This window comes from Pleurodeles waltl, chromosome 4_2 (genome assembly GCF_031143425.1).
Source record: "Pleurodeles waltl isolate 20211129_DDA chromosome 4_2, aPleWal1.hap1.20221129, whole genome shotgun sequence".
Classification (NCBI taxonomy): domain Eukaryota; kingdom Metazoa; phylum Chordata; class Amphibia; order Caudata; family Salamandridae; genus Pleurodeles; species Pleurodeles waltl.
In genome coordinates this window covers 1,045,506,470-1,045,534,188 of record NC_090443.1, presented here as the reverse complement: position 1 = coordinate 1,045,534,188, position 27,719 = coordinate 1,045,506,470, and the positions used below count along the sequence as shown (strand labels likewise).

The 27,719-nt window shown below is 44.9% G+C and overlaps 1 protein-coding gene across 1 annotated transcript in view; it reads right to left on the bottom strand.

Annotated features, from left to right (window-relative positions):
• Nucleotides 1-2,279: 2,279 nt before the first annotated feature.
• The window catches only part of TMEM109 (transmembrane protein 109), a 45,799-nt gene continuing 20,359 nt past the window's right edge, over nucleotides 2,280-27,719 (bottom strand). Inside the window, exons 2-4 of the mRNA XM_069233030.1 lie at nucleotides 22,516-22,790; nucleotides 6,842-6,944; nucleotides 2,280-3,555 (exon numbers count right to left, since the gene is read on the bottom strand). Of these exons, the coding sequence (XP_069089131.1) occupies nucleotides 3,182-3,555; nucleotides 6,842-6,944; nucleotides 22,516-22,752 (714 nt within the window). The 5' untranslated portion in view covers nucleotides 22,753-22,790 and the 3' untranslated portion in view covers nucleotides 2,280-3,181. The remainder of the gene's footprint in view (nucleotides 3,556-6,841; nucleotides 6,945-22,515; nucleotides 22,791-27,719) is intronic.

Genomic DNA, 27,719 nt, shown 5'->3' with positions numbered 1-27,719 from the left:
ATACATTCACCTCCATCAAGGATTGCTTTCAACGTGCAATTGTAGAGAAAACACACGATGCATCCGCCTGGGAAAATGGCAGGAACACAGTTGCATACTACTAACATAGAAAAGGCTGTGCAAAACAGGCAGAGCTTGTAGCTGACTTGGTGCGTTTTATTAAAAGGGGAGGGGGTCTGTCCTCCCAGATCCTATCCTGGCCCCAGGGAACCCACCCCTCGGGGCCTAGGTGTAATATAGGTGGGTGCCCTGGTACCCACTTAGGACACATACCATACACTCACTGGGGCTTGCAGGGGGGAGTCCCAGGGCCCACGTGGCCCCAGACGGCTCCTTGCGTGCTGTGGGAGCCGGCTTTGCTCCAGACTACAGTGAGCAGCTATTTATGCTGCTTCCTCCAGGCGGGAGCAATCAGATCTGTTTCCCTGTCCACAGGAATACAAGCAGGGAAACAGATCAAGACTCTGCTTCCAGCTTGCTGGAGCATTTTTGAAGCTGCCGTCTGCTGGGAGCAGACTTTGTGTTTGCTCTCATTTTGGCAGACGTTTTAAAAATGGTCCCACAGAGCAAAGACAAGTTTCCCTGCCAGTGTGGGCAGGGAGCAGGGAAACTGCTGTGTCCCAGGGGTGGGCTCGCCAGGACACAGCAAGTGAACTGGCCCCGAAGCATAAGATCCCCAGGGCCATTACTGACTCAGGGAGAGGGGATGTGCAGCCCCCTCCGTTTTAATTTAAATAGCAGCCTTGCGGAATGGGTTCCCCAGGGTCATTTAAAGGATTGGGGAGGGTGGCTGTGTGGCCCCTCTTCCCCTCTTTTTGAAGTTTTGGCCCAGGGAAGGGGGGGATTGCGGGGTGGTGGCAGGAGCATATAATAGCTCAGAGAAGGGGACCATGCACTTCTCCCTTTATAAAATAAGACCCCAAGGAGTGGGCTTCCCAGGGCCTGTTATGGTTCAGGGAGGGAAGCTGTGCGCCTCACTTACCCTATGAAATGCAGGCCCGAGGCCTATAATGGCTCAGTGGGGTGGCTCGCGCACCACTTCCCTTAAAAAAATTAGGCCAGAGGGTGGGCTCCCCTGGGCCTATAATGGTTTGGGGAGTGTGGTCATGCGCCCCCTGCCCTTAAATGAACAATGTGGCCCAGGGGCGATGGAGAGGGGGCTGGGGCCTATAATTGAAGAACGCTGCCCTGACTGCTATTTTCTTTGGGTTACTTTTTCAATCCCATGGGGTCTAGGGGGGCACAGTATCACTACCCTTCCCACTTATATCACTTTTATTTTTTTAAAGTTCAGGGCAGGGTACCAAGTCCATGAGTCCTGGAATGGCAGCCAGCAACATTTTTCTGATGTAGCTGGCAGCCAATACGAGTGCTCGCTCCCACAGGACTCTGACTTCCGCAGGAGCGAATTGGTCCAAGGGAAATAAAGCTCCCTGAGCCAATCAGAACACTCCTATTTTTTAATTGGCGCTCCTGCAGGAATCTCTCGAGGACCCAACGGTCTAACTATGCAAATATTTCTGACCCTTAATTGCTAAACAAAAACTACTGAATGGATTTACACCAAGTGACACAAAGTACAATCTGTGTATCAAGATGTAACTTCCTGACAAATTTGATGTAATTCCTTCTGGCAGTTTTTGCAGTAATGCTTCTTGAAGGAGTATTTGGAAAATGTAGGGGTATTGCGTTTTGGGACCACCCCACCCCCGTTTGTCACAGCCCCCGCTTGATCACCCTGAAACTTTCCAAGCATAAACTAGTCAGTTGCACATTTTCAGAAAGTTTTGTGGAGGTTCGTCAAATGGGGCCAAAGTTATTAGCAACAATAAAAACACTTTCCCTTTGGGACAGCTATTCTAACTATACCTATGTATGTATATGTGTGTGTTTATATATGGATATTACACCCTATATCCTAGATTAACCTTTACATTTTCTCGTGTGAATGATGCCCTGTATACCACTGTTCACATATTTTGCCCAATAAGCAGTTAGTTTCATCATAGAATCCCTGCAACTTGAATGATTGCTTCCCCCCCCCCCCCCGGACCAGTAAACCACGGCTGCACCCACTGACTCCCTCTGCCTGTATCAGACCTCTGCAATAGTTCACCTTCTCCCATCACCAGTAGCTTTACACTAGATCACCCAAATAAAAAATGCAACATTATCCCCAGCTTCTACAATCTCCTACAATCTCTGCTTTTTCACCAGCTCTGCAGGGAGGGTTCGTATGATCTTAGCTGCATCTCACCAAACAGTTGCAAAACTTGACATCTTTAGAAATATGGGATTTATTTTGTGCAGAATAGCAAAATAGTTTCTCAAAAATATTGTGTAAAATGTATTCACAGACTGTTGTAGTCTCATCTTTGGTAGAATAAAATGTGAAGTTCAGAAACTGCTATGCTAGAAGGTGGAATTCACACAAACTACATCCAGGACAACTGCAAGTCTGGCAAACGGGGAGCAGGCGGGGCTGGTATTTTAAAGCAAAAGACAGCGAGGGAAGGTGGTGGTGGCGCTAGTGAACGGATGATACGGAAACAAGGGAGAAAGAAACCAAAGACAAGAAATAAGGACACTGAGAAGGGACTGAGAGGGTAAATGGTACTAAGGGGACGATTCATATGTTCAAATGATAAACAGAGAGTAAAGGAGGAAAATAGAGAATATACAGCAAGGGATATGAGAAAGAAAAGAAACCAAAATCAGGAGGAGAGAAAGATTTGCAAACGCGAAAGTAAAAAAGATCACAGGCAAGAGATAAAGCAACAAGCAAAGAGGAGAAATGGAAACATGCAAGTAACGCAGAAGTTAAACTGGAAAATGAAAGTTTTAACAGTGAAGAGATGCTTTAGAGGTAGAGACCTAATGAACAGAAGGAAGAGGAAAAGCTGAGGACTGATGAGAGAAGAACCATTACAAGAAGATAGGAATGACCGACAAAAGACAATAGAAGAGTTAAGAGACTGTTGGAAAGAGAAGCTAAGAAACAAAATAGAGTATGTGACACGGCAGCACAAGGTTCTGATGCCGCAGCAATGTCCTGCCAGTCTTCTCTTTGGTACGTTTGGAGGTTCCGAGTGTCCTTTCTGGGTATCGGGCTGGGTCGACAACACTCATGTGGTGCCCCAGACTTTGTTTCTCACCCCAGCGCTGGACCCTCTCCAGGCACTCAGTAGTCATCCTTCTTGCGTCTCTGCCGCATACGCAGGTCCTCCACCTGCCTCTCCAGGCTCCGCACCTTGGCCTCCAGCTTTCCGCTACTCCGGCTGCCTGAGCTCGCCCAACCCAACAGAGCATACAGCCCGACCAGGCCCATGAGCGACGTGGCGAGCAGGTGGGGGTCTGAAACAGTTGTGACCAGGTAGAAGAAGGCCAAGAGGAAGAGGAAGATCTTCAAGCCCCAGAGGAGTCGGGCCAGCAGCGAGAGGACCATGCCCAGCACTAGAGACATCATCCAGTATCCCAGGAAGGCCAAGGTTGCCCACAGCAGGATGTGCTGGACCTGCTCAGGGGACAGCCCTATAAAGCTGGAAATCTCTTTACCTGAAAGGGAGAAAAGAGAGGGAAAGGGCAGAATTAACCTGTGCTGTAAACACCAATATGGATCATTAACACCACTGTGCCACTCCTCATATCCCTCTGCTCTTCCAGTTTATTCTGGAAGTAAACTCTGCAATCTGGACCTCTATTCTTGTTTCCTGACCTGTCAGAGAATAAATGATGCCGGACAGTTTTACCAAGTCACTTACACATCTACTAATCTGCCTTCAAATGTATCGCTTAAGCCTAGAGCCATATACATTTTGGTGTGGGATTGTCATTTGTTTTGGTTACTGTGGCCAAGTTCTAGCAGAGATCAGTAACTAGCAGTGATGATGTCAAGGCAGCCACACCAAGGAAGAGCAGGCGATCAGTCAGGATAGGTGCACAAAGTTACAAACAATTACGAGAAGGGAGGAAATATGTGGAGAGTGAATCTGGCAGGCATACAAAGCCCAGGATGCAGCAATTGGTAGGTTCTGCAAGAGTTTAGTTCATGTTTGAAATGGGGGAGGGGAGGGGGAGTTTGGGAACAGGAAGTGTCAGTGAAGGGAAGTTTCAGAGCATGGGATGTGCAGAAGGGAAACACTTCTTGTCAGCCTCTTCAATGGGTCTTCTATGTTCTGGAACATGTGGGACGAAAATCATTCTTATGGCCTCCTCTTTAATGGATTGAAGAGTTCCAAGTCTGACGGGTAACATATCAAGCTTTAGCTTACAATGACATCCGTGAGGGTGGTAAGCGGGGGGCTGGAAACAAACTGAGAAGGAGCGCCTGGTGGAAAACTAGGACTAAAAACAAAGAGAAAGCGCCTTGATGAAGTTACATCTTAGCACAGGACTGTCTGCTGGCGGCTTCCTAGGACGGGTGGGTTCCCCGTACAGATCAATACAGCCACTAAGCTCACTTCTTTGAAATGATTCACTGACACCTGCAAACAAGTGATGGATCACCACCTCGCTTTGTGGCTGCAGACAGTCCCATTTGAACATGGTGCACCGCCGAATGTCCATGACCAGCACCACAGATTTACAGTGTGGATTCACCTACATCCCACAGTCACATCCCAATGTTTGCATAGATATTCCTTCTCACTATTGTGAAGATGCACTTTTCAAAGATTTTACTAACATGGCCCTATCCCAATGGGTCATATCTCTGTCAAATTTATTTTCAAAGAACACTTCCTACATTTTCTAGTTCCTGGTTCACTTACCAGTTTCTCTGCTTTGAGTATTTGAGCTTGGGTTTTCACGCCTATGTTGTTTTTCCTATTTTGTTTTTTCATATCATAGGTTCAGCTGGAAAATCTGTCATATGATTCCTTGGTATTCACGATGGCCCTCTCTGTAAGCTTCAGCATCTGGTTGCATATATCGGAGAACCTTTTTCGGCTAGTAGGAGTAGGAAGTGTGCTAGCGGGTCCCGTGGGGGAAAAAAAATGGGGACAGGGGAGAAGAGGGTCTGCGGGATGTGAGGTCACGCACCAGGGCAGTACCATTGCGCTCCGCCATTATGACTATTAATGAAGACTCAACAATGCACAACCACGATTAGATGAAGCTGAGGTAGGTGCTCACACCGTGAATGTTACTTGTTCAGGGCACACCGGCTTACGTATCATGGGTGGACTGGAGCATGGCCTCATCAAGCCCTGGCGGGTACAGACCCCTCAGCTCCATGAACAGGCTGATTACCGTAGCGGTATGGCTGGATCCTGCGGGAACACATCAATAGAGAAGGGGGTGTCTGGAAGTGTCAAACTGGATTAACAGCAGCCCGTTTACTACCATGTGTCTGTTGTCCAAGCAAGAGGAGAGTGTGGGCACAAGGGTCTGCTGGGCTCTCCTATGCAATGATGCCAACAGATTCAGGACAATGAGATGATGGGTACCTCTACTGTCAGGGATACAGAGGGTGCCACTGGCTACCAGACTCCAGGCAATTCTTTTTGCTGCATCTTGGAAGGATCTCTTACGGGAAGGAATCCAGCATGTAATGTTTGTCCATCTGTATTTGTAATTTAAGTGCTCTTGTCTTCTCCATGGTTTTGCCACAGAAAGGCAGCTGGGCCATTGGTCAGTACCTCGATGGTTTAGCACAGTGGTTCCCAACCTTTTGACTTCTGTGGACCCCCACTTTATCATTATTGGAACCCAGGGACCCCCACTGATTCATCATTCGAATCCCGGGAACCCCCACTGAGTCATTACTGAAAGATGGGGACCTAATCTGTTAATATTATTCCATTTTCTAAGCAGTCGTAGGTCACAGAGGAGGCTTCACGGACCCCCAGGCCACAGGTTGGGAACCACTGGTTTAGCAGATTGTGATCGTTTTTGCTGGTTTACGGAGTGCAAGAATTTGTTACATTTTGTTTGCTTTGCGTGCGCCAGAGACGAGGAAGGCATTGGTCACGTTGCGTATTTACAAGTACTTCCCAAGGGGGTTTGCCGGGCACAGAAGCAATCTCTGCACTGAGACACTATTTACTTAGCACATCTACAGACCGCAGAGCAGGAAAGGCTTTCTCGCTCTTCGAGTCAGCTCTGTGGTTGGGGGAGGAGCGGCTGCTGTACTTCTGTTCTCAAAGATTTTCTGAGGTTACCAAAGGCAGAACAGAGAGTGACTTCCTGCCTTCTCATTTGTATTCTTGCTCTGGTGCCGACGCGACTGCGATACTCTTGCACTAATAGCATTACTTTGTATTTCAATGTTGGTCTGTGCAGGAATTCTTTTGCCGTCAAGACAATAACATGCTTTTACTAGTTACAGCAATTATTGCTTTATCTAGGATACTGTCTACAGATGATTAATGGCTTAGATTCTCAAGCCAATCCCAACCCTTGAGACTTTAGATATGTGATCAATCCCTATGCGGTGGAACACATTGCTTTACCTCAAAATTGAATGCGGAGGAGGAAGGGACACATTATGTCCGGCTTACGTTAATGAACGAAAGATCCACTTCCCGGGCTTTCTCTCAACGCCTCCTTATGATATGAGAAGTAATGTCCATATCCCTCAACACCCTGCAGCACCTGTACCGTGGCAAAGTTACTACCCACAGCCTCAACACATTGCTTACATTACAAGAAAACTGCCACAAGCCAAAGGAGTTCCATCCCCTGCCACTGGCCACCATGTCCTCAAGAAACTCATACATTCACACAAACTTTGCAATTAAAAGAACTCTCCAAGCCTAATCCAACAGACCTAGATTTGCAGAATAACTCTACTCCACCCCCCTGCAAGGTCCAGAGAGTAAGGCATACGTCTTCTACTCACCATCGAGACCAACAACATCCAGGAGCTGTCGGAGGAGGCCGGAGATCGTGATCAAGCCGTGGGAGATCCCGGTGCAGAGAATCCAGATTAGATTGGAGAGAACCTGAGAGTAAAACAAGAAGAAAAAGAACTTCAGAACTGAAAGAATGCAAGCAACAGAGGAAAGAATATGGGAAGCAAGAAACTGACAACTTGCGGAATGGGAGAAAGAAAGTGAGCTAAAAAGTATACTGAAAGCACGAGAATCTGTAAGCAGACAAGGTAAAGGAGAATGTAAGAATTTGTGAGAAAACGCACGCAAGAACCAGAGGAGACTGTGGCCACAGGAATATGAGAACAAGGTGAGTAGAGAGGAGGGGTGTGTAAGTAAGAATTGGAAGGAATTGGGGAACCTAAGAAAACTGCAGCAGCGGGATCGTATAAACCATGGATACTCAAAGTGCGGCCCCTCTGACCTTTACATGCGGCCCCCGGGGCAACAGGAGCACTGGGTAGCTGTTTGCTCGATTCTGCACTAACAAAAATATTAAATACTCACACAATCATTTATTTCAAACTTAATTGGTGTTAAAGAAAGGAAGTAACTAGGTACTCCTGCACTTAACTTTAGAAACGTCTTCATTTTTAAAGACATCTTGCAGCACAAGTGTAAAACTAAGACAGTCTCTTTAAAATTAAAAACGTGTATTTAGTTAACCTGCAGAACCTTTTTGCCTTAGTACAATTTATTTTATCAGTGCACTGAGAAGTATTCCTTTAAAAGTGATAGTTTTCAAACATACATTTGGAAACATAAATTTTTAAACATTAATTATTTCCCTTATCCTGGGAACACAACCAATAGTAAATTGAAGAGGCCAGTCACTTGGTATGGGCACTTTATAGGTGGCCTGTGTTCCTATCATACATTAACAACATTATAGTTTATTAAATCAAACATAGAAGCCGGTTTTGTGCAGCGCACACCATGAATCATGTATTTCGAGGTCATCTTAAATGTGATAATGCAGAAAAAGGAGTGAAGTGAGACTAAACAATTACCTAGGATCACACAGTATGGAAAAGTGGGTAAGCCGGGATTCATTCCAGGTTTTCTGGTTTTCCATTGTTTATTTCAGCCACTAGATATATATCATTTCCTTCTCATACACCTACCTTGCCACCAATACCCCCAGCCACCCCCACCCGACCGCCACTGCCCTGGCATCAATGCGGCCCCCAGGCGCGTCACAGACCAAACGTTTTGGCCCCTGGGAAAATATTTGCGAGTACCCATGGTATAAACTGAACACGTTTCTCCAGATTAAAAATCCTGTTACGGTCAAACCCACCTCCTTTGAACACAATGAATGTCCTTCGAGTGGGACCAGAGACATATGGTCCTTCCAGGCCTGCCCGCTACAACACTACAGATACTTGGGAACGCACAGAGAAGTCTGAGAGACGGACAGCTTTGTACACAGAAAGGTGGACTCGAGAAGTCATGGCCCATCTAGTCAGGGTTGCAACGCCCCCAGGTTTCATTGCAGTCACTAGTTTTACAACCATTATTCATCACAATGCTTTTGTAAACAATCATGAGGATTACCTTAGTGTGAGACATTTTTAAGGATTCATATTTTTGTGCATTATTAATATTCTGCAGGATTTATTTTTACACTCAATATTGCACATATACTCGGGTAGAGTGCAATTGTTTTGAAACAACTTTTCTATAATGTGTACAAGTGTGTTTTTCTGAGGTATGTTAAATAGGACACATTGTAATGCAAACACCATCATGTCTAAGATGGAAGTCAGCTCTGTCACTCATCTTGTTTTTTCCTCATCTACCCATCTCCTCTCCAGCTCTGCAGTACACACTCACGCTGAGATGCAGTAGTTTAATTTTTCTGTTATTGAAATTCCGTAATTGATTAATTTGCCCCTGTTCTGCTACAATTTGGAACATTTCACAAGTCTTTTGAGCTGTGCTGACTGTAGTCCATTTACATTTTTTTATATATGTATGTAGTTATGTTCTTGCATCTTCAGAATGAGATGAGCACAGAGGGTGCTGAATAATTATTCATGTGGTGGGTGAGTGCTTAGGTCTAAGGCAGTGTGACGTTTGTTTCACATCTGCTCTGATTTAATGATGAAAGGATACCTTTGCTCAGACCATAGTGATCTTGTACTTTTCTGCAATTTTATATGCAAGAATAATTTATAAAAACTCAAAATGTTGGGGGTGAAACCGAAGACTTTCCTGGTTTACTAGGGATGCTCTCCGATTCTTTCCTGATTTTGCTGCCCAACATGGAATTCCTGATTTTGCCCTTCCTTGTAACTCTGCATCTAAATGCCTTGATGGCACTTATCTTTGAATTCTCTAATGAAAGCCTTTAAGTTATTTATTGATCTAGAATGGCCGGAATTGTACCTCTGATTTTGATGTTTTAGGAAGTGCCTTACCACATGGACACGTTGCTTCAAGAGATTGAGGTTCAACATTGTATCCGATCCAGTCAATGTGGGAACTCTGATTGAGGTAAAATTTTGGGGTGTCCAGACTTTGAGGTACCTTATTTTGCTCCCACTATGGCTGAATCAATGTAAGCCAACAAGCCAAACAGCAAATCTCAGCTTTTTCTAAATGGTCACAAAGATGGGGGCCTCTTCTAAAGGTCTCCAAGAAAACACCCACTGCCCTCAAGCGACGAGCAAACCTTCTTTCTGCTTTTACAAGCATTACAGAAACTCTCACAGGAAGCCCTCTGAGGCCACCTTCTCAGGGGATTGGAAGGCTCCATATAAACCCTGCCTCTTGCTGGAGTAACAACACTTTTCAGAGAGAGACATTCTGAGGCAGGTGACTGGAGGCTTCCTTGCAGCCTATCAGAATACATTGCAATACAAACCCTGGTCCAAAGGAGCAAAAACATGGTTTGGGGCAGTGGATACATCTTAAATTAGAACCAGGGTTGAAGTGCTGGATTACTCCAGAGGACCTGAACTTTCAGAGGCCAGTGCATTTAACAAAATATTGTTAACTTCAAAATTCCTCCAAGGCTGACTATGCAGATACCTTGACAATCCCCACGGTTGTGTCGTATTGCTGTGTAAGTCAGCTACCTTTTCATGGTTGGGCACTTACCCTGTCTAGCTTTTATGTTGCTCAGCTTGCAACTCATATCTATATCTCGTCATTTGTATTTCACATTTGGCCAGAAATAAAGCAAAGACACTAACCAGCTGATGGAGGACAGACAGACTTTCATCCCACAAGACCCCCCTTCCCTCCTATCCGCCCCACTACCAACTCTCCCAAGGGCATCAAACTTTCAATATCATAACCAGTGTTAGCGGAAGCCCAGGTTGAGTTTTAGGGCTAACTCCACACCGATCCCACAGAGACACAGGATAGCAGCTTTGACCAAAAACATGATTAAAAAAAAACACGAGATAAACAAAATCTAAGGATCTTAAAAAGGAATTAAAAAGACTGGTAACCGGCACCATTAGTTATGTGACTAGAAGCTCGTTTGCCATCACTCTTACAAGAACTCGCTTGAAAGGTGTGATTGTTGTATTTTAGTTGCACCTATAGACTGCTTCACACCATGATTTTCTAAACGTCCCCGGTAGATGGAAAGCATGGGACTGCATGCCTGGGGGACCACTCCATTGCAGTGGCATCTAGGTGAGAGGCGTTTCGTGTCATGCATGAGAGACTGGTGTGGGGTTTCTATCCTGCCGTGCGGTGCTGTGCTTCAGCGTGTACTAGAGAGGCGCGGACAAGAACAGAGCACACGCGTAACCACTGATTTCTTGTTGTGGGTGGTGGAAGAGGTGTCCAGGGATCCATCACATACAGAGAAGCCAAGTGCATGCACTGGATCCGGGTCATAAGAGATCTATGTTGTCACCACACACATGGTAGGTCAGGGACACACATACTGCACACAGACAGCCGGAGCAAAACGCTCCACTTGGGCCCCCATGAGGGACAGGTCAACAACCCGCAGGCAGGCACTGGTTACAGGCAGGCACGATGGATGAGGAATATATGGAAGACGAAGGGTTTACATAGCGCAAACTTCGCTTCCGGTCAGTGGAACACTGAAAAACATCTCCTACCGAAGACATCTTTAGCAGAAACATTGGACCACCCGCAGGACGATGACTCAATAATACCCTCTTGAGTTCCAGTCTGATATTAGGAGGTAAGATAGATTCAGCCACTAAAGATTTTGCTAATCGTAATTGACTCCACAGTCACAGTACTGGGTCCTGAAAAAATTGTAATAAAACATAGGAAGACACAGTCTGCTCCTTGGCACTCTCTGGATTTACAAAAAAACCCGAACAAAAATGTAGAGTTCAAGAATGAAGGTGGAAGACAGATTACTACCCTGAAGAAAAGAAATCAAATACAAATCTCTCATTAACAACTGTAAATCATCATCATTTAACTTTATTTCGGTGAGTAAAAACAAACCATTAAAGTACAGTACACAACAAAGAAAGAGAGGACTTCTAAAAGCACGGAGGTGATAAAAAAAAATAAGGTAAAAGTACAATTAAAAGGAACAAGACAGGTTTTAAAAAACAAACAGGAAATAAGCAGTCAAATAAACATCACTTAATATAATGAAAGGCAATACTCAAAAATGAAAATAATTCCCTAAATCAGCACTAGTTAAAAAATATAATACACCAATATCTGAATACTGTGGAGCAATCACACATCCAATTTGAAAAATATAAATAGATAAGTCTAAAAATGAGTTCCCCACTCTTGCTGCTTGAAGTTGCTGAACTCAGATATCATAATAATACAAGAATTTTCCCCTTTTTCCCCCCATTAAGAAAACTGTCTGGGTGGATTGTTTTCGCTTTAAAATTCTCACGGCATAAAATAAGGGAACAGTTCCATAGGTCTATAAATAATCCATAAGGACCCAAGCCAAAATCCATGTCCTGTACAAAAAGAAGCTACAATCATACATCCAAGTCAGATAAATATACATAAATAGTACTAAACAATAACTACACCATTTTATCCCTTAAACTTGCTAATCTCAACCTCCAGATAGACTCGAGAAAACTTGCCACTGGTAGAGCTATCTTGACGGACGAATCGCTTTTTAAAATTCTCTCAGCATGGGGACAGGATCTAACTCCTAATTGTTTAAAAAGCAGGATGAGCCAAAGTGCTCTTTGTTTGTGATATGCTTGACAGTGGAAGAAAACGTGTGAAACAGTTTCTGCACTTTTACAACCCATCGGGCAACCTTTAGATCTATTAGTTGAACTGGACCATTTGTACGTAAGGCAGCACAGGGGGAGGGACCCAACTGTAAATCTCCAATCATTTCTGAAAAATCAAGATACTTTACAGACGAAATCAATACAGCGAAAGACTCTACTAAGAAGCTAGTTAACCCAGTAAAATACATATCCAACTATAACAATAATCAGTCCTGATCAATCCTTCTGCAATACATTTTCAAACTTTTTTCAGTCTAAAGTACATCTTATAGATCAAGATTTTACCTCTCATCATAAAGTCTCTTTAATGGATGCCCATGCCCAGTTTGCGACATCCCCAGATGTCGGGGAAGCTAATACGGGCATGGCTTCAAGTGTTTTTGCTAAGATTACCCCCTCTTCGAGGAGAAAGTAGCTAAACTTATTGAATCAACCAAATCTGGTGCGTCTTCCGAACCCTGCCCTCCCCATGTTTTACATGGAGTTTCCCACACAGTATCAGTTCATCTCACTACTGTCGAATAAAAAACTGGCAGCAGGACATTTCCCAGAAGCATGGAAAAAACACTTTGGTACTCTTTAAAAAAAAAAAAAAAAAAACTTTTCTTGATCCTCAAGGTGCAAAGAGCTTCCGGCCCATTTCACGTTCACCTCTCCGGCCAAGATACTGGAGAAAGGCAATGAATGAGGCGATCATGTCCTTTTTAGATGACAATCATCTCCTAGACTCCTCCCAAGATGGTTTCAGACAGAATCACTGTACTGAGTCAGCCTTGGTAGCAGCCACTGAAGAAATAAGAATGACAGTCGATAAGGGAGGGACAGTTGCGCTGATACTTCTCGACTTGTCGGCCGCGTTTGATACAGTCAACATTTCATTACTTATCAACTGGCTCGACAGCATTGGCATCAAAGATTCAGCGCTCGCCATCCTCAGTTCCCTTCTGCACGACAGAAGGCAAGTGGTCACCCTTAGTGACTTCATATCGGAAACCTTTTCTCTTCTGTGTGGGGTTCCCAGAGGATCTATCCTGAGCCCTACACTCTTTAATGCCTATGTCACTCCACTGGCCAACCTGTTCCGCACTTGCCATTTTTCTGTTATTTCTTATGCAGACGATACGCAAATTGTAGTCTTTGTCTCGTACAATGTTGAGGCAGCCAAAAAGTATAACAAATGCTTGACACAAATAGTGTGTTGGATGCAGTAACACTGTCGTAAATTGAATTCAGACAAGCCTTAGATATTACTTTTTGGAAATGATGCTACCTTTTGGAACAGCTCCTGGAGGCCTTGCAACCGAGTCCCACTCCCTTCACCAGTGCAGAAAGCTGGGAATTTAGGAGTCATGTTTGATGGGAAACTGCTTTTCTGATCAAATCAACCAAACTACCTCCTCTTGTTTCTTAATGCTAAGAACTTGATCTTCCTTTTTATCCCCCCAGGCTTGCAGAGAATGGTCATTGTAGCACTCGTCAGCTCAAAGATCGATTGTTGCAACCTTCTGTATATTGGTATTCAGAAGCGTTTTCCTCAAAAACTGCAATCCCTTCAAAATGCAGCAGCTCGGCTGCTCATGAAAATTCCTAAATTTACTCCAGTTTCCAAAACTGAGAGAGGATTAAATTCAAAGCACTCTGCCTGGTCCATAAAGCTCTTTACAAGACCGGTCCGGAATGTTTCCTATGTGCCCAGCTGCAATATTCGGTCAAGCTCAGCCAAGCTGGTGGCCGTACCCAGAATTACTAAAGCCTGATGGGGTGGCAGGAGTTTATCCTATTCTGCCTATAAACTATGGAATGCCCTAACCTTGCAATTAGGATCCCTGTCAAATTTATCTCAATTTACAAACCTGGTTCTTCTCACTCTCTCCAAATAAGTCACTGTTTTGTTGGCTCTTTCTCAGACGCTGGCGCCAAGAGGCCCCCAGGCATTGGCACGCTTTACAAGCTTTTTACTTACTTAGTTTTCCAAAATGTTTCTTTTATAGTGCTAACCTTGGCACAATCTGTTATAAATTCCATCCCTGCACAGTTCTCAGCAGCTCTTAAAGTCTGTACCTTACCGCCCAAGAAAAGCAATCACTTTCTAACAGTACGACAGGGGTATATTTCAAACAGCTGCACTGGGGGACAAAGGTCACCTGCTAGCAAGTGCACTGAGGCCTTCAGAAAGGGCTTCTAGGAGATCCCTCCAGGTCACGGAGATCCCTCCATGGTGAGTGCTGGGAATGGGTGGGAGGGCTTGCCAGCAGTGTAGTGGACACCTCAATGCTGGTGGCCTTTAGGTACAAATGTCACATCACAACACTTTACTCCACTCTACGCCACTCCACTCACAATCTACTTGACTCTATGACACTCCACCCTATGCCCCTCCACTCTACAGCACCCTGCGTCGTTCTACATCATGCTACGCCACTCGACTCCACAACAATCTACTCTGACACTCCACTCTATGACACTCTATGCTGTGCCACTTTATGCCACTCCACACAACAATCGGCTCCATGCCACGACACTATGCCACCAACATTTAGCCATGCTGAAAGCAGCTGGTGTACAACATGGCTAAAACATTGGCAAAGTCAATAGCTGTTGCATAAGTAAGACCTATTGGCATTGCCAATGCTAGATAGGTGTGGTTTCACAGAGCAGTGGTTTCCACACTCAGTGTTAACAGTTCTCTAAAATATACAACGGGTGGGATTTGGGTCCATCAAGATGGTCTCTCTCATCTTATGCTATTGTCTGTTTGGTCTATCACCCCACCTTGCATTCTGCCTGCACAACGGGCTATCTTATACCTCAGAAGTGCACGGAGACACGCTAAATTAAATTCCTCATCTCTTGTATACATTGTACACCGAAAGCAATCATTTATTATTTTGCTTATTTCACTGTAGTGATGATAGTGCAAATAACGCATCACAAAAAAACAAAATAGCAGTGTGAGGTTAAAGAGATGCTATCACAACAGTGTCTGTTACAAAATACAGACAAAGCACACTATGGCTAAATGAAGAAAACAAAAATAACCAACCCTAGCTTAAAGACATTACTTACTCCGCTGCATCACTAACAAAGTCCAGAATTTACTCCACGTACGTACGTTCACCACTCCTCATCTCAAGCTGCTGGCAGGCTCTCATTTCTCCAAGGCATGCAGGCTTGGCATGAAATTGTGAATATTTAGCCTCCAGCACCATAGAGTCTGATCACGTTTGAGGGTGGCAAGCTCGGCCAAGAGCAATGAACACTCACATTTCAGGTTTGGGTGGAATGTTGCCCGGCGGGACAGTGTACATTCCCTGCACAGACCGGCGCTCGCTCCAACAGTTGGTGTTATGCGTGAAGAAGCCAATCCCTAAACCCTGCTTTGCTTCCGTAGAGGTTTTGTGTAGATCCCACTCCAAGTATTCCTGTGACTTTGCAATGTGGTCCTGGACAGGTGCCACTTGGCTTCTGCTCTTTTTTGTAAAGACTATGGGCCTGATTATGACTTCGGTGGAGGGGATTACTCCGTCCCAAATGTGACGGATATCCCGCCTGCCGAATTACGAGTCCATTATATCCCATGGATCTGATAATACGGCGGGCGGGATATCAGTCACATTTGGGACAGAGTAATCCCTTCCGCCGAAGTCGTAATTAGGCCCTATGTGTCCTAAAGTTGGGCTAAACATACACCTCATTGTGTCAACTGAATTTTGTATATAATTATATTTTTGTCAGGCGTAGTGTTTCCGTGATCACCGCACAGAAGATTTTCAGAACTCAAATTAAATGTGATTATCTTTATTTAATATTCAAGAACCTGCAGAAACAGGTAAATTTGTCAGTAGTGGTAGAACAGGTAGAAGTATGTATAGCGATGTGTGAATTCCTCAAGTACCTCAGCCAGACCGGGACGACTTGTCAAACGTACTCAGTTCTTGGATGGTGAGCTGTAAGAGTAAACCATGCGTCGCACCAAACTCTGGCCATTTATAGAGATCAAAATATACAGTAACAAGTAAATGCAAATTGAGAAAAGCATTGAGGAAGCCAGTGTTAAGCAGGCAACCAGACTGATCTTTGCCAGTGCCCAAATGGCCATGTTAAAAGTACTGGAAGTCTTCTTTTCTATACTTTCAAGATGGCTGCTGTGTTGCCTGAAACCAGCAGTCACCATCTTGAAAGTATAGAAACCTACGCTTCATTGTTTTCTATAATGGCCGGTCGCTGCTATTAGCTTTGCCAATGCTGCAGGGGTTTAAAAGCCTCCAGCATTGGCAAAGCCAATAGTTGATAGCACCTTGGGGAGTAGCAGCACTGGATGGTTCATTGGGACAACATCTGGGGCATCACCAGAGCAGCCATTCGGTGCACAACGAGGACCGTTGGGATGGCGAGTGTTAGGGAAGAGACGAGGGGAGGGAGGGGACAAAGTAAAGAGGAGAAAGGCTACACCTTAGCCAACCAAAAGCAACAGTAAATAAGCCATGCTCCAGAAGAGAGGCAACCAAAGAACAGGAAGGAAAGCCACCAATAAAGAGGTGGAACTGACAAGAAATCCATCTAATCATAAGCAAGAGCTGAGTGTATAGGATATAATGCTCCTGAAACGCGTCCGCAAAAACATCAACTGCCAAACTATCTACCATACATAAAACTGCTCTTAAAAAAGGGATGACATGCGTCTAAAACCATTAACAGGCACTTGGCCACTAATTATGCTAGGACCAAAGTTGGAGAAGTAAACAAACTTAGATTTACAATAGGTGGAAAGGGAGCTACGCTGGATTTTCCACTTTGAAACAGATCAGTTTAATTACAGATATATTCAGGTAAAGTCAAAACATTGACAAGTTTATGGTTTTACTTTTTATACTTTCAAATAAAAAATGCAAACAGCCTTTTAGCTCAAATCATCTGTTTCCACCAATCCTGGGTCAAGAAGATACGTTTCTACGTATGTGTAATTGTTCTTGAATGGACACTAAAATAGAAGGGTGTGGCAACCTATGTAAAATATTAGCCAATAGTTGATGTAGAATGTAAGTAGGTCATATCTATTCTAGATCTAACATAGTTCTGAAGAGAATGTACTGTTTGGAAATGTTATAACTTTGCCCGGTCTAGGAGGTTGGCTGGGATGTTTCGCAGGATAACCTAATTTATTAAATCCTTGATTTTTTATACTTGGGCTCTGTCACTTGAAGAGAGGTTTTACTTTCCATATTTTCAAATAAAAAATGCAAACTGCATTTTAGCTAAAATCATCTGTTTTCGCCAATCCTAGATGTAGAAGATACGTTTCTGTGTGTGTGTAGTTGTTCTCGAATGGATACTAAAATAGAAGGGTATTTCTTAAATTGAGAATCCTGCACCCCCAGACTACCATCAGCAGAGGACGTGGTAGGGAGTGGGCCTGAGAGCCACACAAAATCTACGTAAACGAGCAGTTTGTCATGTACCCCTAATGGGCAAATCCCAGACTTTTACATTTAGGTTCTTTACCAATAACAACAGGTCGGGGAGTATTTAAGGTCATTAATTAATATTTTAGCTGTAAATGAGATGCCGATAGTTTTTGTTTTAAATCCGCGACTTAGAGACTTCATTTTAGTAAATCTTCCATAAAAGCAACCTGTATTATTTCAAAACATGCTCAGACTGCCACAGAAGACAACAAACATGCTTACAAAATGACTAAGACAAAAATAATGATACTAAGAAACCTAATGAACCAAACTCAGAAATGTGTCACTTAATATGAGAAATAAACTTTAGATTTCACTTGACTTAATGGTGCTGCTAAAATGCCCCTTTACGGAGGGGGCATGCATGTTCACAAACAGAAACAAAACCTGGTGCCCCTGTGGCTAGTCTGGGGCTTTCTCTATGTTTTAGTCCTTATTACAATTATGATGTGTGTCTCTATTTCCTACATATCCTCACCCATCAGCCCGCCAGTGACTGCATCCTATGACTAGCTAACCACAGCCTGGTGGTCATCACGTGCGACATGAAAACACTCACCAAAGAGACTGGAGGCACAAACCTACCATTACCACAACACACCCCACACGGTGCAGCCTGGTATCTGTGTGGGTGAGTGCCTCAGCATCTCACACAGGAGTAATAAGCTGTACAACACCAAGTCTTAGAGTTGGCTAAAGAGGAGACGATGGAGAGAAGTTAAGAAGGTCATCAGGGTGCAATGGTGGGAGATGGCACCCTCTCCTTTGTCATCTGACTAGCTTGAGCCTGGGTCACCTGGCTTGTAGCCTGAGATGGAAGAACGCTGGTCTACTCTGGGCGAAGGGTCAGAAACACGACCATAAAGAAAGATTCACACGCTGCAATGGGCATTCGAGCCCGTCATATTCTGGTGGGGAGGGTGGAATTCCACTTCATGGTGCTAGAGAGTTTCTGGGGAGCACAAGTGTTTGGACTCCCAGTTATCCTCAGCTCCTAGCGAGCTCTCTAGCACCCCTTTGTCAAGCAGCATGGCGCAGGATTTAAAAGAACCTAGGGTGATAGTCTGTGCTCCATCTGAGAGAAAGTCCTCAAACCATCGTAGGGCTGTTTCATGGATACCAAACTCCCTTAACCTTTGGAGCAATCTGGAAAGTGACACAGCGTTGAACGCTGTAGACAAGTCTAGCAGCACGAGCAGACCTGGACTGCTGCATCAAGGGGATGTCTTATGTAATCTGTGACTGCCACTAGGGCTGTCTCAGTGACATGAAATGGCCAGAACCACAATTGTGATGGGCCTAGAAGCTTATTCACTTCAATGGTCTATAGGTTGCCTACTCACCGGGCCTTCCAGCTGCGTACCCATTAAGGGAAGCGAGGAGATAGCTTGATAGTTCGTAAGATCGGATGGCGTCAAATTTGCTTTATTTTTAATTGGTATAACCTGTGCCGCTTTCCAAGTTGAAGCCATTTTTCCACATTTAATAGATACATTAAACAGGGTGCAAACAGCAGGGGTGAGTTGATTAGACAACGATGCCGGGAACTTGTGGGCCAGATGTCAAGGGGGGGCTGATTTAGCTGAGGCGAGCACAATCTGGATTAGTTCAGGTGTAAACGGGGTGAAGCCACCCAGACTAGCAGTACAGCTCACACGCGGTGCATCAGGGGTAGATTCATCACTTGCTGAGGCCTCTGGGTTGGAAAGTTTAAATAGAGCCTTTTTTGTCTTCAAAATGATTAGCTAAAGGATCACATAGTGCTTGTGATGCCTGCATACTCTGTATACATTCCTGGGGTTAATGGAAGAGTTTAGAACTTTAAATAACTCTTTTCAGGAACTGCCGGATACATTTATTTCATAGGAAAGGGGGAGCTTTCTGGCTCTTTTGATATTGCGGTGGTAATTGGCTAAGGTTGTTCAGTAAGTACTTACAGCACATACTCACATATATTCATACATTCACACACATGCAATCTAACACATACATTCACACACATTTACAGCACACACATATATTCAGACACACACATGCATACTCAATCTCATGCATTCACACATTCAGAGCTCATACTCACATATATTCATATATTCACAAACATGCAATCTAACTCACATACATTCACACACATTTACAGCACACACATATACACATATACATATATACAGACATACACACATGCATACTCAATCTCATGCACTCGCACACATTCAGAGCTCATACTCACATATGCACATACATTGATACATTCACACACATGCAATCTAACTCACATACATTCACACACATTAACAGTGCACACTCACATATACACATATATTCATAGATACACACTAACTCCCATGCATTCACACATTTACAGCACACAAATATATACATATATTCAGATATACATACATGCATACTCAATCTCATGCATTCACACACATTCAGAGCTCATACTCACATATATTCATACATTCACACACATGCAATCTAACTCACATACATTCACACACATTAACAGTGCACACTCACATATATTCATAGATACACAATAACTCCCATGCATTCACATTTACAGCACAGATATATGCATATATTCAGATATACACACATGCATACTCAATCTCATGCATTCACACACATTCACAGCACATACTCACATATGCACATATATTCATACATTCACACATATGCAATCTAACTCCCATGCACTCACACACATTTACAGCACACACATATATACATATATTCAGACATACACACATGCATACTCAATCTCATGCATTCACACACATTCAGAGCTCATACTCACATATATTCATACATTCACACATGCAATCTAACTCACATACATTCACACACATTAACAGTGCACACTCACATATATTCATAGATACACAATAACTCCCATGCATTCACATTTACAGCACACAGATATATACATATATTCAGATATACATACATGCATACTCAATCTCATGCATTCACACACATTCAGAGCTCATACTCACATATATTCATACATTCACACACATGCAATCTAACTCACATACATTCACACACATTAACAGTGCACACTCACATATATTCATAGATACACACTAACTCCCATGCATTCACATTTACAGCACAGATATATACATATATTCAGATATACATACATGCATACTCAATCTCATGCATTCACACACATTCACAGCACATACTCACATATGCACATATATTCATACATTCACACATATGCAATCTAACTCCCATGCACTCACACACATTTACAGCACACACATATATACATATATTCAGACATACACACATGCATACTCAATCCCATGCATTCACACACACATTCACAGCACGCGATTTGCCACACACAGCATCAGTGAGAGAATTCTAGTTTTTTATAAAGTAACACACTGATTCAGGACTGGTGCTCCGGGTTCAAAGTGCAACATTCCCTCATCTCCAAAGGACTAGCGGTGCTACATGGCATCTCCAACCAGCAGTCACTTTGAAAGTTATTCAAAGGTAACTAACATTTCACCTTGAACCCTAGCAGTCGTCGGGATGTTGACTGCTTGCATTAGCTGAGCTGTTCTCATGAACATGTAACTTGGCCGACAGGGATCTCAGTTCCAGTTGTTGCCAAAAGTAAATGAGAAGACTTCAGACCTTCCTGCAATTGCTGCTCCCACCAGATGTTCTCTCTTCTTGAAGTCAACCAAATAAAGAGGATGGTCCTTGACAGATGGTGACTTTTGTGGAAGTGGAACCTGTATGATCCCGGTGAGTCCAGCTGCTACGTGGTGAAGGTGAGAGGACATTGCTATCACAGGCATTCTTCATCGGTGAAGCCAAGCTCGGTCTTCTCACCAGATTGGTTTTCCACCAGTACCTAAGTCAGCCGGATCTCTGAAGGAGCTTCATACCGTCAGACTCCTCTCCTATGATTTGCTGAGTTTTAAATGCTTCCTTTAAAACATGCATTCTTTGCGCTTGTTCGCTTTTTCACTATTTGGAAATTCTTTAGGCACACTCACTGTGCAGCTGCACCAACACCTACTTGATTATGTCACAAAACATCTTACTTCAAGTGTCAATTGATGGAATCTCGTCTCTAATGATGTAGGTTAGATCAGTAACTTCTATCTGCAGAACCCTGTCTGGCCCTAAAAGGCAAAACAGTCTCTATAATGTCCCAGCAACTGATGTTCCCCGTCTGTGCCCTACAGTCCCCTGATTTTGTGAACAACTTCTCTTTCATTCTTTGCAAAAGAATTAGATGATTTTGGTTTTGATGAGTTTCCAACATTGAATCTGTATTTAGATGATTTTCATGCATGTAATGAATATGCTGTGAATGAACTCTCCAAAACCTCTACTGTGAAGTAATGAAGAGCTTTCATAATAAGGGACCCATCACAAGGGAATATCAGCACGAAAAGGTGAGCTCTTGTACATCCCTGGGACGAAACAAAGTTTCTCCGGCTTTCCTTAAAATGGGTAAAATTCTTCACAACAAAGGGCCACTTTGACAAACCATGAAAAGGTTAACTCTCAAAAACTTCCACCAGGAATCTAGAAACATATACAAAGCTCCTCTCCTGACAGAACGGTCCTGAACATCTATCAAAATACACAAAAACACAAGGCACCAGATTTTAGCCCTAGTGACGCAAGGCTCCCCAGCAGAACCATCCCAGGGGCTCTTACAAAAGAACTCTGCGAAGGCCTCTTGAAACCTATGAGGCAAAGCACATTTTCCGTCAATCCCAAGTTATCTCATGGGATGAAACACAAATAATTTCCAAAACCATAAGTATGTAGAGATCAAATGGAATAGAACACAAAATGCAGTAATGCAAAGAAAGAAGAAACAACATTTTGTTCTAGACAGACATATAAAATTGCATTTTTTCAGACACGATCCCCGTGTAAGTGAATGGACCGGATACTGCAAATGGAGCTCACCTCAGTCACTGAGCGCAGCGTCTCTTCTCCCGTGACATACACCACCATTTCCCGCACAGTCCGCGAGACCCGGTTCAGGAACTCAGGGAACCTGGCCTCCCCTCCATTTCGAGCCTGAGTCTTGGGCTGTGCGGCCACAGAGGGGATGTGAGAGATCGTGCAGACCAGAAGGGCAGCGACGCAAGCTTGAAGCAGAAGCCCACGTCTCTGGGAGCAGAGAGAACTTGAGGAGAACATTGTGCAACGAGATACCAGTCTACAGCGGGAGAAGGAACCTGGGGATCAAGAGAAGAGAGTTAGAGCAGATGGAAAATGCATCACAAGACACAAGAGGCGCACCACTGTGGTACGTCTGCAGCGCCCAGAGGCGTCCACCAGATACAATGATCGCAGCGGGGATGGGAGTAAGTGTAGGAGAAGTGTGGCACAATGGTTAGAGCGGCAGACCCTGATGCAGAGATCTGGCCCGGGACCAGGGTTCAATTCCCACCTCAGCGGGTCTTGGGCTCAATTCCCTTGGACCAGATAATTCTCGCCTCAGTGCCTCATCTAATTAATGGGTCCCACTCTGTAACTCTGGGCAATAGCTTGCTTAATCTCCACAACGGCCCTCACAGCGCTTGGATGCCTGGCTTCACCCTGGGGGTGCCCAGAAGTGGGCACCTCACAGGAAAAAGCCAGGAGGGGTTCCACAGCGGTATGCGTACAGCGCCTTGAGACCCTAACGGGTGAGTAGTGCGCTATACGAGTGCAAAGTTTTGTTTTTTTTTTGTTTTTTTTACAGTTTTTTAGGACAGCGAGTCTCTGAGAACAAAGCTTATCCAGGTCTAGTCTCGTCACCACAAGGATACAACACAACTCTTTACCCGCAGCGGATCACATCACTCAGTGGAGGCCACCGCCAAAGACAGTGGACTGCAGGAGGACAGCAGATTGCTAGGAGGCCATAGTCAATCTCTCAGTTCACGAGAGAGGGGCAAGATCACCTGTAACTCTTCCCGTCCTCACAAGTTACAGAATATACATCCTTTTCTGGAGACAACCAAAGCACTTCTCACAAGTTTGGAACAGTACTCACAGGAGTTTAACAATCAGGACACCACAATGATAAGAGAGACACCCACTGCAGCCTTTAGCTGGAGCGGGCCACCTTGTCACTGGAGACAAACACTGCAGCCCTCGTTATAAACTCTGGAGACCACCGCTCACTCCAGCTCGCTCAGCTCTAAAAAAGTCACTGTATCACCCAACCACTCCAGCCCACAGCTCTAGAAAGGAACCGTATCACTCAACCACTCCAGCCCTCACCTCTAGAAAGGAACCGTATCACCCAACCACTCCAGCCCTCAACCCTAGAAAGGAACCGTATCACCCAACCACTCCAGCCCTCAACCCTAGAAAGGAACCGCATCACCCAACCACTCCTGCCCTCACCTCTAGAAAGGAACCGTATCACCCAACCACTCCTGCCCTCACCTCTAGAAAGGAACCGTATCACTCAACCACTCTAGCCCTCACCTCTAGAAAGGAACCATATCACTCAACCACTCCAGCCCTCACTTCTAGAAAGGAACCATATCACCCAACTACTCCTGCCCTCACTTCTAGAAAGGAACCGTATCACTCAACCACTCCAGCCCTCACCTCTAGAAAGGAACCGTATCATCCAACCACTCCAGCCCTCACTTCTAGAAAGGAACCATATCACTCAACCACTCCAGCCCTCACTTCTAGAAAGGAACCATATCACTCAACCACTCCAGCCCTCACTTCTAGAAAGGAACCATATCACCCAACTACTCCGGCCCTCACTTCTAGAAAGGAACCGTATCACTCAACCACTCCAGCCCTCACCTCTAGAAAGGAACCGTATCATCCAACCACTCCAGCCCTCACTTCTAGAAAGGAACCGTATCACCCAACCACTCCAGCCCTCAGCTCTAGAAAGGAACTGTATCACTTAACCACTCCTGCCCTCACCTCTAGAAAGGAACCGTACCACTCAACCACTCCAGCACTCACCTCTAGAAAGTCACTGTATCACTCAACCACTCCAGCCCTCACTTCTAGAAAGTAACCGTCTCACTCAACCACTCCTGCCCTCACCTCTACAAAGGAACTGTGTGATTCAACCACTCCAGCCCTCACCTCTAGAAAGTAACCGTATCACCCAATCATCCCAGCTCTCGCCTCAAGGGGTTCCCCCTTCACTGAGAAGACAACAGTCCTGCCACATCACCCAAAAGACATCATTTGTAAAAAGTGCATTTCTATATAAGGCAAATCGCTCCTCTTGTTATTTTCGCCTCACTATTAGTTACTGAAAAAGCTACATTTGTGTGATGTTAAGGTCATGACCAAAAATAAGAGAACCCCAGAAATCAGCCAATAAGGGGGCTTTCCAGCCTTCGCCCATTGCACTACACTCCAACAGTACCACCACCATGATGCACTCGCTGCCCCTGTCCTCGCATGAAATTAGATGTGAACCACAAACACACAATGCCCTCTGAATGCATAGCTTCCTGTGTACCATTTCACATGTGGCGGTCCCAACCGCTGCACCTACAGCCTCAGAAATCGAGAGGAGACAATAACTACAGTAAAAAAACATCCAGAAAACGACCAAAAAACACGTACTTGCTCAGCTACATCCCAGAGGATGTGCAGAGGGAAAACACATCCTCCACCACAGACCTTGTGGGGTGTGTGTGTTTATGTGGAGTGGTAAGGGGTACGCAGAGATGTGGCTGCAAGAAGCCTGGGGTGCAATACAGGTACAAAAGGGCTCTACAAGGTTTGCGCTGGGACACACCTGCAGTATTTAGGAGCACGTGTGAGTTCCTGTTCCTTACTCAGTGCACGCCTGGTATTATTCGAGGTCATGCTCGGTGCAAAGCATCTGGCGATGCCCTGTGGGCATTGATGTAGAGGTCATGACCTGATGCTACGTAAGCACTGTGCAATCTTCCTATGTGCCATCCTGCCACTATAGGCCTGATTACAACTTTGGCAGAGGGGGTTAATTAGTCCCAAATGTGACTGATATCCCGCCCGCCGTATTACGAGTCCATTATATCCTATGGAACTCGTAATACAGTGGGCAGGATATCCGTCACATTTGGGACGGATTAACACCCTCCGCCAAAGTTGTAATCAGGCCCTATGTGTCTTTTAAACAGGACAATGCCTGCAACCATGTAAAAATAGGCTTGGCCTGCACATGCTACAGTGCATGTATTGTGTGCAGGGCTTGGCCTTCACCCATGCCCTGTGCATTGTACATATGGAACAGGTCATGCCTGTACTGTGTGCAGGACATGGCATTCACCCATGCCCTGTACAAACAGAAGAGGACATGCATGTACTGTGTTCAGGGCTTGGCCTTCACCCATGCCCTGTGCATTGTACTAATATAGCAGGTCATGCGTGAACTGTGTGTAGGTCTTGGCCTGCACCCATGCTCTGTTCAATGTACAAATGGAGCAGGACATGCATTTACTGTATGCAGGGCTTGGCCTTCAGCCATGCCCTGTACACTGTACAAGTAGAATAGGTAATGTATGTACTGTGTGTAGGCCTTGGAATTTATTGATGCCCTGTACAAAGAAAAGGGGGCATGCATCTGTGTGCAGGGCTTGGCCTTCTCCCATGCACTGTACACACAGATGAGGCCATGCACGCACTGTGTGACGAACATGGCATTCACCCAAGCCATCTGCATTGTACAAATAGAACATGCCACGCATGTACTGTCTGCAGGACATGGCATTCCCTCATCCCCAGTTTGCTGTACAAATAGAACAGGTCATGCATGTACTGTGAGCAGGACTTGGAATTTACCCATGCTCTGTGCAATGTATAAACAGAAGAGGACATGCATGTACTCTGTACAGGGCTTGGCCTTCACCCACTCCCAGTGCACTGTACACACAGAATAGGTCATGCATGTACTATGTGCAGGACATGGCATTTATTCCTGTCTTCTGCACTGCACAAATAGGTCATGCATGTACTGTGTGCATTGTTTCCACAACACTTTGTGTAGTTTCCACATGGCACAGCTGACGTGTGAGCCCTAAGAAAAGACATACATAACACAACCTGCAGCTACACCCTCTACATACCACACACAGGGAGTGGCCTCTATATACTGGGAAGGGTGGCCTCTGGCCGTACCCTATGCACAGTGCACATTTACTGTGCAGTACGTAATACATAAGCGTGGAACATGTCCAGAATGTGCAGGTCTCCGTGGATGGCCTGTAGCCTTGCCCTACGTACAGCACACAAGGGCAGTTTGATGCATACACACAATACATGGATTCAGTCAATGATCGAAGCCAGTATACAGCCTTGTCCTATACATGATACTTACAGGGAAAATGCTGGCATGTGCATAGTACGCACCTGACATCACAAGCCATGCGTGATCAGGTGTTGGCCTGCACAATGTGCCATGAGTTTAAAGACATAAAGGGTCCAAGACTGAGCACTCTGCACAGTACAGGCATACCTCATGTGTGCCACTGACATGCCTTGTGTATACACTGGACACGCGATGGACAGCATGCGTGTCATACACAGCACATACATGTGCATTCCATGGCCTACATCCATGCACCATACACACAATATACAGAGCATGCACTGGCCCTAATAATCTCCAAGGGGAAGACAGAGAGGAGGGCTTTTACTCAGGCACACCCACATGGATGCACACACCCACATGTGTGTGCATCCAGTCACACGTCCTTGATCACTAGTGAGTGCCTGGGCACACCTAAATGTAATGTGTCGTCACTAGCTCACACACTTTCTCAGATACACAGACTCGCTGTATGTGGTGCATTACACGTGTCAGTTTGTAGGTGGGGGACTATGTGCACATGCATGTGGGTGCTGAAGGGAGCTAGAAAGTAGGCAGATGACTTTGTTGTGCACTATTTACGGGTGACTGTGGGTCGCTGCCACATCCAAGGCCGTTGTTCAGTATCTGGAAACACAGGGAGTCACTGGCTCAGCACAGGGATGCCCTATGAATAATTAATCAGCAGCTGGCAGCTCATGAATTATTATAAAGGATAAATTAACAATAACATGAAGGAACCCTGAAGCTCAACTGGTGTGTGTCACAAGAATGTGTGCACACACATGCATCTGTGTGGGTGCTTTGTGGGGCGGAGGCAGTCACAGGGTAGGCC